The following is a 12160-nucleotide window of genomic DNA, read 5'->3' as shown; positions in this document are numbered from 1 at the left end:
TTGTTTTTGTTTTCTTTTGAGAAGGAGGGTCAGAGTTTGGTTGGAGTCTGTGTGGTGTGGCTTAGTTGTGGTCAACTCTGGAGACAGGGAATTGGCATAGGTGCTTTCTGTGGACTCTGTTCTTTGTTGGCAGAAACTGTGACTTAATTTCTCTTTGCTTCAGGTTTTTTCTCTGTAAAGTGAGCTTTTGAGTCTCTTTTTAGGTTATTTGTGGTTTCAAAGAAATACTGCAAGTAAAACACCATTCTGTGCACATTGGAGATGCTCATTAAATGTTGGTGAGGCATTGTGACTAGAAGCATTATGGTGTTCACGTAGGATGGGCTATGGGAAATTTGGAAATGTTTGAGGGAACGAACTCCAAGTGGCCCTTGGACTATCTATAGTTTCCCTGGTATCTGGACACAGTGAGAATAAACATTGCTCTCATGAATTCCCAAAGGCCATTATGAGTTCGTTTCCTTAGCTGGATGAATGTATCTGAAGTACTCAGATAAGATGAGCAATGTTGTTGGCTTGAGTAAGACTCCTGGGGGACAATTACTATATGGCCCTGAACATGCTAATACATTCTAATGGGTGTTAATACTGCCATCAATGCAGGGGGAGATGAAGTGGACCTGGCTCTTTCAGCTGAGGCCTATTACCTCAGAGGTGAGCTTGAGCTGATGACTTTATGATACATTAGAAAATTGCTAATGCTAAATTGCAGCCCGAGTGAGCACTGGACATGATGCCAAGGTTTTTGGAAAGAATGAGTCTTTCTCATAGATGTTTGGAAGGTTCTGATGACTACATAAAATAGGAGACTTTAGGGATGAGGGAGAAAGTTGAAAATATATTAAGAAATCAGGAGCCTGACAGGAATAAACTTAGTGTGGTAGGAAAAGAGCAGATCATGCCACATAATACTGCTCACTGTTCTGGTAATGAGACACTTCAATTGCAAGGCAATGCAGAGCTTACATTCACTGGTGATATCAGGGCTTTCCTGATCGTAACTCAGACAAGCCTGTCTGGGTCCCTTTCTCTTATTATGTACCATACCATATAACATAAGTCTATAAAAACACATTCAGGCCTTTTGTAAAAATATTTTAAAAAGTTTTATAGCTTACTGGAACATATTACCAAATTTCCAATTATTCTGTCATGTTAGAATACATTGTCTTCTAGTAAATATCTGAATACTGACATATGTTACATCACAATGTCATACTCTGTTTATAAATAGAACCAGAGTGTTTTTATATTGTTCTTTCCAAGTGACATGGCATGTCTGCAGCGACTGTAATGACATGTTTGGATTTCAGTTCTTTGCCAGATACCCCTACTAATCAAATGCACTGTTTTAGAAAGTGTTGCCATTTGCTATGTTAATTACCAAGTAATAAGTAACTCTTCCCAGCCCTGGACAACTGTTCTTTTCATTCTGGAGAGAGCTCTTCAAATGGGCTCTGAGGGAGAGTGTCTGAATAGAATTTGAAGTTTATAGAACCGGGACATCTGATGTTTATAAGTAAATACATCACGCAGATCAGAATTTGCATGGGGTCTGCGTTTGGAGTGGGTTTTCCTCTGACCCACCTTCAGGTCTAATTTTTTTTTTGCTTTTCTATCCCTTCTATCCCTCCATCTCCAAAAATACATACTCTTTTTACCCCCGTAGAATGAGATGGGTTCCCTAAGTATCTTAATCTTCCAATATTCCCCGCATGTGTTTCTGGTAAGTCTTCAGTAAGAAAGATGTCCAAGTAAGACTGGAATATTTAAATCATCAAATGCTAGGGGACTTAGGAGTCTTAGAGATCCCTGGTATTTGTGGTCCAAGGCTCTGTATGGCCTGATTTAGCTATCTGAATCCACCAGAGGCAGTAGTCAGGAATGGTTGGCTGGCTTTTAGTCTGATTGTCTGCCTGATAGCAGGGCATTAGCTGCCACAGCAGAGTCTTGACTAGTTCAGACTTGAATCCTGGCTCAGCCGTGTTACCAAAGTTGTGACCCCAGGCAAGGCAACACCCTCTCTGAATCCTAATTTCCCTTATTAATAGAGGAGGAGGACAGCATAGTGGTTAAGAGCAAGGAACATGGGGTTTGGACCTGACTTCAGTGCTTGCTAATTTTCTGTTGTTGGGCTGTATGTATGTGTGTATGTACCTCAATATTAATAATTCCCTCATCAGTAAAATAATAAAAATCACCTCAACAGGTTTGTTATGAAGATTGAGTTAATCTGTGTAAAGTTCTTAGATTAACATGCAGCATATAGTGAGTTTTATAAACGTTAGCTCTGGTGTTGATAGTGATACAGATGATAATGAAGATGCTTACCCACAAGATGGGAACAGTGGCTGTTGGCAGGATTCAGTGAGACACTGAATGTGAAAGCCCATAATATACCACCCGACTCATGGCTTTTCCTGGGCAAAGGGTTATTATAATACTCGAAAAATACAAGAATATATAAAATAGGAAACTAAAGAGCCCATAATCTCATAACCCAAATATCTGCTGTTAAATTTTAATAGGTATATGCAGACACACCTACCTAATTATAGTCAAGCTCACAGTTTAAATGTTATATGAAAAAAATTATGATGTTTGTTTACATAAAACTTATAAGAATTTCTTCTATACAATGAATCGTTTCTTAAAACACCATTTTTAAGGGTTGCATTTTATTCTGTAGTATGGATCTATATATCATACTTTATTAAAGTATATCATACTTTATTCAACCACAGAGTTAATATTGGATATTTGTTCTCCCCCCCACACATGATATTTCACTATATCAATATATGGCTGCCGTGCACATATTTGTTCATGATTGTGTGTCTGCATCTGTTTCTTTCGGTTAGATTCTTAGATGTATAATTATAGGGTAAAAAGAAATGAATGTTCTTATAGCAGCTGATATAATATGGTACATTGTGTTCCACAAAGGATGGAGCAGTTTGCACTTTCACAAGAAGTGTATGATACCATTTTAAATGATCCCATTAGTGAAGATTTTTAAAATAAAATATAATTCAGAACAATAGGTTCATTATGCAGAAAAATCTATCATGTAGTATGTCTGGAGATGTTCTTCCTGTTAATTAAATTTTCTGGTTAACAGAGAATTACCAAATACACCAGACATAAATTATTAAGTTTAAAATAATTAGAAGGGGCTTTGCTGGGTTTTTCAGCCACCATTATAAATATTATAGATTTCTATTTGTGGCAGAGTGTATCAGAGTGCCTGTTAATAAGAAAGCTTTTCTTCTGACAGAATGTAAGTAAGATTTGCTAGACTTCTGGTGAGGAAGGGGAGCTGAGGTCTAAAATGGACTGCATGTACTCTGGGCCAGCCACTCCTACTGTGCCATTTCAGTACATCTCCACAAAAGCCCTGTGAAGGGTGTGATCGGACCCATTCTACAGATGTTGAATTGAGACTCAGAGACTTTCAGTAAATTTTGAAAGCCACACAGCTAATAAAAGGTATAATGGCTATCAAATTCAGTCTTGCTGGTTCCAAATTCCCTCTTCTTTCACTCCACTGAGTTGCCTCCCAGGGGAACATTTCTGCAGAGGAATCATTCGTTATGTGGCCAGATGCTACTCTGAGGAGGTCTTATTAGTCCCAAGCAGTGGGGAGAGGGAATGGCAATGGCATCCTGAGGATGGAACTGGAGTTGGAGTCTGGCCAGGCTTGAGAGAGTTCACAGCCACCACCTACTAGAAGGAGAGGCACACGCTGGTGTCGTGGTCTGAGCAGGTCCCCATCCTTTCATGTTATAAGCCGAGACTTGAACAAAATACTGTTGGCCCTGCAAAGTATCGAAATAGAGAGATTGATGCGTTGGGAGTTTTATTTAGTCAGTTTTACCCTAGAAGCTTTATTCTGTGTCTGATGAACTTGTTCATCCCACTACCCATACTTTAACTTTCTAGCTTTTCTTGACTATTACGTTTTTACATGATAATAAACATATTTGGGGTGCCCTCTTAGTTTCTTTGTGCTTTCTTTTTTCAAAATTGGAATATCATAGTTGCTTTTCCTGACCTTCCCCAAACCATTATACACCAATTTTTAAGTCATAGTTCTGTAAGGTTTACCAAAACCTGCAGTTTCTCACCCTTACCTCTTTTTCCTTATTTTCTCCTCCCCAGTGGCAACTACTATCACCTTTTTCTAGCTGATCAACTTGCTTTACAAGATCGAGAAGTTGTAATGAACATCTTTTCAGATTAATAATTAAAGATCTGCTTCATTCTTTTAGTAGTTTACTTCACTTTGGGTAAACACAGTCATTTATTTAACCAATCCCTCATTAGTGGACATTTAGATTGTTTCCACATTTTATGCTAAATAAATAATGCTGCAATAAATATCCTTTACTCAGTTGTTCAAACATTTTAAAAATTAATTCTTTGATGCTACTTCAGTTTTAAAACCATTATTAAAACAATGGTTTATATGCTTTAATGTTTTATGACATTAAGAATTAAGGAGTTGTGGCTGTATGGAGGCTTCTCAAAAACATAAGAATAGAACTGCCATATGATCCAGCAATTCCACTTCTGGGTATTTATCCAAAGAAAACAAAACACTAATTTGAAAGATATATGCACCCCAATGTTCATAGCAGCATAATTTACAATAGCCAAGGTATGGAAGCAAACTAAGTGTCCATTAACAGATGAATGGATAAAGAAGATATGATTACACACACACACACACACACACACACACAATGGATTATTACTCAGCCATAAAAAAGAGTGAAATTTTGCCACTTGCAACAACATGGGTGGGCCTGGAGGGTTATTATGCTTAGTGAAATAAGTCAGACAAAGACAAATACTGTATGATATCACTTATATGTGGAGTCTGAAAAATAAAACAAACAAACTAGGGAATGTAACAAGAAAGAAATAGACTCACGGATGTAGAGAACAAACTAGTGGTTACCAGTGGGGAGGGGCAAGATAGGAGAAGAGAATTGAGGTACAAACCACCAGGTACAAAATAAATAAGATACAAAGATATAATGTATAATACAGGGAATATAGCCAATATTTTCTAATAACTTTAAATGGAGCATAATCTATAAAACTATTGGATTACTACATTCTACACCCGAAACTAATATAACATTATAAATAAACTACAATTTAAAAAAAAAGAATTAAGGAGTTGTTTTTTGTTTGCTTATAATATTTTAAAATGTTTTATGCTTTTATATTTTTGCTTTGAGGAATTTTTTTTTTTTGTCTGATGAACCCAAAGGGGTGTTTTAGAAGTCAGCACTTGTTAAAGCATTGCTTGCAAAATCTGTAAAGTGGTGTTTGAAGTTAAAAAAAAAAATAGCAATCTTTGTAGAGCCTTTGCTAGGGATTTAATAGTAATGGCCTTACCATATTATAAACTTAATTTTTAAAACATTAAAAACGGGTTTCTAGGTACCTCAAGGATATGGAGATTCTGTGAAGTGTAAATCTACTTCTAGGCTTTTATGTGATTAGGATAGTATCTGTGTTGCTCTCATTGGATGACCAACTGGAAAAACTTAATCCCTGTAAAAATTAGTTCAAATATTAGAGAAACTCTCTATGGAGAGTTTTCCATTTTTATCACCATATCACTTTTTCTTTTAAGCAGCGGAAATTCCCTCGGGTTCTCTCTGCCCCTCTTCCATCATGTGAGCTATAGGGTTGGGAATCAGATGATGATAGCATCTCTAGGGGCCACCCATTCAGGGGTTTGTTTGTTCTGCTAATCCACGGTTTTGGCCCCTGGTGTAGATGTGTAAGTAAGACTAAAAGTTAAGATTCTGTGATGGTGACCCAACCACCAAGAATTCTATTAGAATAAGCTGGTTCACACTTGAAGAGGTGCAGCCTAACACAGATTTTTAATTCTGGGCTTCAGGATTATGCTTTACAGATAACTGTTTTAATTGACTAACCTTTTAGAAAAACAACAAGAAAATTCTCCTTCTACCTCTCACATATGAAGGTCCTAAGATTTTAATTATTTGAATTGGATAAAAAAATACAGGTTTAATTTAAGTTTACTTAAAATGTTTTTCAATTAAAAAGGTTTTGATGATCCAGTTTTGTTGCATTTAATTGTTTGAGGAAATATAGGGTTTGTTCCAATCTGGACTGATTTGTTAGGTGTTTTTATTTTCTGCATTTCATATGCTTATATGGTTTATAGTTCTATAAATAATTAACATTTAAGTTTAGATTGGTTAAACAAATAAGCACAGTCTGTTCCAGTTTTTCATTCACAGTTTAAATTGGTTCAGGTTACTGAGAAATGTAGTGCCACCATATATAGTTTCTATTTTGTGACAGCACATTTGGACAGATTTTTTTTTTTTTTTTTTTTAATCAAGGGAAAAGGGTTTCTCTCAGGAAATTGTGTGACTCCAATTGATGACTGATCTCAACTGAGGCTGTGGAGATGAGGGTTAGATGAAGCTATTATTTTTACCATCAGACAGGGAGTCAAAATTGGATCTCATAGAGCCTTTGATCCCTCCCCGAAGATTAGACTGTGATCCAGAAAGCAGCAGCTTTCAAGGCTTGCATGAGGCCAGTCTTTTTCTGATCTCTGTAGAACATGGCAGCTTACAAAGTGGTTCATGCTGTCTGCTCACTCCTTTGTGGGGTTCAGATTATGGATACCAGACATATCACGCTTAACGAGTGGCAGTTGTTGCCAGAGGACTGGGCGTTGTCTGTTGCTTCCAAAGTAGGCATTTGCTATGAATATCCCAGCACAAACATCAAGAGTAGGGGAATGGGAAGTCTAACAGGAGGATTTGGTATTTACCATTGTAAGTCCTGTGATTGTGCATCTCAGGGTCTGCAGGTTTTCCATGATGATTTCTCCAGCCAAAGGACAAAAGTCTTTAGACATGCTCCATTCCACTGGATGGAAAGGGGAGGCGGGAAGAGGGGGAGGGAGGGAGGGAAAGAGAAAAAGAAAGAAAGAGAGAGAGAATAGTCATCTACCAAGAAGCATCATAGAAACTCTAGCATATAATCTCTCTCAAAAACAGTACGTTTACCCGCTTTTCCCTATATTGGCACATCTAACAATTCTCCTCGGCATAAGTCAGTTTCCAAGTTCACCATTATTTTTTAAAACAAAGGCGCGGAAAAAAGTAATCATTCAACAGTGAATAATATACCTTAATGTGTATGTATGTATATATGTATATAGACACACGTGCGCAGGCACATTATATATAAAAGTTCATTGTATGTAGAAGATATTTACTTCATGTGAGAAGTGAAGGGTTCATTAGGATATTACCTTCTGTTTGTTCCCCACGTCTGGTTTCTGTTTCACCATTTTACTGAGAGTGCTACTTCAAGCTCCCAGGGGCATTCTCATCCCAAATGAAGAAGGCTCCTTTCATTTCCTTCCACATAATTTGACTCCTTTTCCTTCTGCAATCACCCTCTTCCTTTAGTGTCTCGTATGCTGCTCCCCTGGCTTTCCTTCTCCTCCCTGATATTGTCTTCCAGCCTTTTTCATTAGGCTTATTTTCAGCTGGAGAATTTGGGATTTGTGGCTGATCTCTTTGGTGCTCCCCACACACCTGACATCCCCAAAGTGGGTGTTCATTCACAGTTAAATCTTAACACCCAAATTGTAACACCCCATTTTACTGTGAGACATGCTCTTTCATAACATTTTCCACTGGTTGAAAAAACCGTGGTCAGGAGAGAGAAATTGTACATCATCAGTAAAAAGTGTCTTAAGTGACCGTTTACACACGGCAGGATTTGAGGCAATCCTAAATGAAGCAGGAGCTTCAGTCACATGGAAGACAAGGGCTGCGTATTTCTCAACCTCATGATGACAAGCTATGGGCCTTTAGATTTAAATTATATTCTCTATGACACTTAAATACTTCAAAATTAAGCCAAACCATCTCTAAATCCTGCTGTTCCCCTAGAGTCACACAATCCCTCTGTTCAGAGTTGCTGTCCCTGCATCTTCTGCTTCTCTTCATTATGCTCCTGGGAATCTAGCTTGCTATCCTCACTCTCTTGAAATTGCTCTCCTAAAATTCCTAGTGCTTTGATCATCCACAACAGCCTCTTCTTGGGAAATCCTGCCACTTTGGCCTCCCCCAATTTTTGCAACCTTCTTTCCCCTTGGTTTCGGTTGCACCCTGTCTTCTGCTTCTTCTACCTCCTGATTCCCTCTTTTCAGGCTCTCCCTGGTTCCTCCCTTTCTTTGTCCTTTGATGTGTTGTTCCTTGAGGGTTTGGCTCCTTTTTCATTCCACATGCTTGTCCCAGTTAGTGACCTTATCCACTTTTATGGCTCCAACAATGACTCTTGAAACTGTAATTCAATGTTTAGCTTCTCTCTGGAGCTCTGTCTTCTTTCTGTAAATTTCCACCTGAGTGTCCCCACTCCACTTGAGTGGAAGTACTCCATTAAGTACTTTTCCTTACCGAAATATGTTTCTCCTCTTTTTTTCTTAATTTTAGCTCATTTAGCACTGCCACACATCCAGTCAACCAACCCCAAAACTCAGTGCATCCTGCCTCCTCTTTTTCCCCAATTCCTCACAACCCGTTGATTACTAAACCCAGTAAGTTCTATTTTTAAATGTTTCCCATAAATTTCCCTCTCCCCCTCACACTGAAGCTATTCTAGAGCAGACCCTTATAATCATGAGCATCAACTCTGCAATTGATTTTTTGTAGGCCTAATTGATAAACTCTCCTAATTGATTTTTCTGTTCATCTCCTTATCCTTATATACAATCTTCTTACTATAGCCCAAATTATAGTTTTAAAATGCAGATCTAATTGTTTAGTTTCTCCTCATAAAATCTTTTTGTAGTGTCCAGTTGATTTCCAAAGTAAAATGAAACCTTAACAAGGCATTCAAAGACCTTCATAATCTAGTCCCAGCCTTACTCTACTATCCTTATGTCCTGCCATTTCCCAAAGCAAAGTCCTTGTTACCTGTTTATTATTCTGTGCATTTTTATGCCTCTGTCTTGTGTTCATCTTCCAACCTTTGCTTGTCAAAACCCTACTAATGCTCTAAATTCCTCAGGAATAATTAATTAAATACATGTTTTCTGTGTTCCCAAAGTCCTTAATTTATATAAAAACAAGATTTATTACACATATATTATGCTTCTTTTTCTTGTTAGATTGTGAGAAATTTGAGAATAAGAAAAGTGTTAGTCATTTTTTTCCCCCTCTAGATCCACACTTGGATCTGTGTGCTTGGTGCGTAGAAAATGCTTACTAAATATTGTACAAGTCAAATACATATATATTTGTTTTATTGTATGCATATACATATGTACACACATACATCCAGAATAGACTGGTTTTCCAACATGGAGATATTTTTCTTCCATGTGAATCTTCTCCTTCTCCAGACTCTTGCCCTTTGAAGCTCTTAGGCATATTGTAAAATCTAATTAGAATCAAATGATTAAGGTTATATGTTTACTCTCAAATCAAGCCTATACCTTATTATAAATACATATTCTAAAACATATATATGTATGTATTTTAATATATGTGTTATATATATATAGGTATGTATGTATAATTTTTTCCCCAGATGTTTTATTATGCCTATGAGCTACTAGCTCTTGAAAAAGCCAAGTTTCTTAAGGTCAAATTAGAGAGGGTTTGTAATCAGAGAATAGTGTTGCATATTATTTTAAGCTAAAGAAAAAAGAGCAGTCATTGAGGGAATTATCACAAACAAAATGAAAATTGGTAGCACATGTGCAAGGACATCTAGAAAGAACAAAGAATATAGGAAAATTCTAGAAACAAAAATATCTTTGGTTGCCATTGAGACATGCATGGTTCACTGATGTGGTGAAGCCCCAAGCCCAAGACTGAGGATCAAGAGCTTCTGATTTCAGGCTAAGGATTCAGGGTAACATCCCAAAAGAAGAGCTAGGGATTAGTGGGAACAAGACCAGATTATTTGAGAAATGATTAAAGAAATGTTGCTCAAAGATGCAATCTTTAAAATTTCTGAAGAAACAACAATTTATTTTTGAATGAAAGCTGTCATATTCTATTGAAATAGTTCTACAATGCATGTTTCAGGTGGAAAAGAGGGCCTGGCTTCTTGAAAAACAACAACAACAACAAAAAACAAATAGAAACAGGTTTGTAGGGAGGTGTGTTCTTCTTTAGGAGTTAATAGAAAGTTTTAAGCATTTAAGTCTAATTAGATCTTATAATATGTCGAGGTTTCAAAGGGGGAAGGGTCTAGAGAAAGAGAAGATCTACATGGAAGGAAAAAAATTCTCCATGTTGGAATGGCCAGTCTATTCTGGGGCAACCTATAGTTTTTTTCCCTCTGTGTACTTCCTTGGGTTGATGGACTCTTGACATAAAGAAAGTAGCTTCTGCTCACTTCTGGAAATAGAATGAGCCGGAATCACTTTGAGAGCCAACTGGGAATTCTAAGAAGGCAACTTAGCATGGTCTCTCTGGAAAGTTATGTGTAGGTAGTTTAAAGACTTAATATTAAAGCCATGAGAAAAATCACTTATAAGTCTGCTCTAAATCCCTGAAGGGTTGGAGCCATGTATATGAAGTTTAAAACGATATAAGGCTTACAGTTTTAAGATAAAGATCAGGGCAACTGTTTCTACTTAGGTCTGGGAAATAGAAGCAGGGTTCAATCATGCAGTGGCTCATAGCAGTTGAACATTAGTAAGAAAGGTACCAGACAAAACCTAGGTGTTAGTATTTCTTAAAATTTGGCTCTGGCTCAAACTGTGATTCACTATATTTGTATCAAATAACTATGAATATTTTAAATGTGAAGTTCTGTTATTTTAACAAATATTTCATTTTTATCTAAGCTTTAGAAATGTAGAGCAGTTGGGCAAGAGAGTTTCTACCTGAACCATCACCATTTTCCTGATGGCAGCTACATAAACCACAGACCAAGCTTAAGAGGAAGAAGAGCTCCTGAAGGTTTCCCCTCGTCATTTGAAGTCTATGATGTGAGGAGAAAGGTCCCAGAATCAGTGGGAAGAGTAGAAAATTCATAACTGGAAGTGTTAGGGTGCACAAGCAGAGAACTTAGTCAAAGTGCAGGTAAATTTCAAGCCTCATGGTGTGGACTGTGTGATTAACAAACCCTGAAGAGTGATAACACTCTTCAGGCCAGCTTTTTGAGAGGTGAAGACTGTGCAAAAGTAAAGGCATAAAGAGATAACATTGCAGCAATGTCTAATTTCTATTCAGTTGATTAAAAAAAAAAAATCTAAAACCTGCTATTGTCCAGGTTCTCCCTCGAATCTCAAATGCCTCAAAGTCTAGAGTTGTTTTATCCTCTTCACACACCAGGAGGACAGACTGTAAAAGTTATCCTCTTGCGTCTTGCCTCTTGCCCAGGCCCTACCCAAGCTTTCCACTTGAGCCTCACTGGTCACTCGACCTCAGACCCGTTGCTTATGCTGTTTTCTCTTTTAATATGCTCTCCTTCCCCAAAATCTTCTACCCCTTCATTCAAACCCCTGGTTCAAGGATCCTTCATTTCCATAGCTCTTCTTGGCTTTCCAAGGGAAGCTCCTTTGCCAACTTTCCCATAGTAATTTTAATATGTCTCTTACATTGCACTTGCTTTATCGTTTTGTATTTAAGAGATCTGTCTCCTCTTTAGTCTATAGGCTTTTTAAGAGCATGAACTAAGTTGTATTAATACCAGTTTCCAAAGCATCTATCACAGCACCTAGCACAGTATAGGTGGCTCAGTTTATGTTGGGTGAATTGAATACTTGATTCATGACTTTGGAATGCTTGAAGAATAAGGTAGACAGAACTCTGGCGCTGGTACTTAAAGAATAAGAAAACAGTGTTAGAAAAAATACGGTCCAAAGAGAATGGAAGTTGCTTGAGCTGCCCAGTAAGTAGTTAAGATGGAGATTAATTCCTGGCTTCCAGATTCCCAGCATCCCAGACTCCTCACTTGTCCATACTGCCTCTAAGGACCCCAAAAATAAATGTTTATTTCCTATTCCCTATCAGCACTTCTATGGAACCAAAACAGCATTTTTACTGGCCACACTCACCCCGGCGCCTTAGCTAATGAATGGAATTTGGCTCGACTGCCCAGCCCAGCACCAGAGCATTAT

The 12160-nt window shown here is 37.6% G+C and overlaps 1 protein-coding gene across 1 annotated transcript in view; it reads right to left on the bottom strand.

Annotated features, from left to right (window-relative positions):
- Nucleotides 1-12160, bottom strand: part of ANKFN1 (ankyrin repeat and fibronectin type III domain containing 1) — a 155155-nt gene that overhangs the window by 63786 nt on the left and 79209 nt on the right. The window contains exons 6-7 of the mRNA XM_068531301.1: nt 6836-6933; nt 3728-3818 (exon numbers count right to left, since the gene is read on the bottom strand). Coding sequence (XP_068387402.1) covers nt 3728-3818; nt 6836-6933 — 189 coding nt within the window. The remainder of the gene's footprint in view (nt 1-3727; nt 3819-6835; nt 6934-12160) is intronic.

This window comes from Eschrichtius robustus, chromosome 20, assembly GCF_028021215.1.
Source record: "Eschrichtius robustus isolate mEscRob2 chromosome 20, mEscRob2.pri, whole genome shotgun sequence".
Classification (NCBI taxonomy): domain Eukaryota; kingdom Metazoa; phylum Chordata; class Mammalia; order Artiodactyla; family Eschrichtiidae; genus Eschrichtius; species Eschrichtius robustus.
Note: the sequence above shows the minus strand (reverse complement) of the source record. Positions and strands in the feature narration are given on the sequence as shown.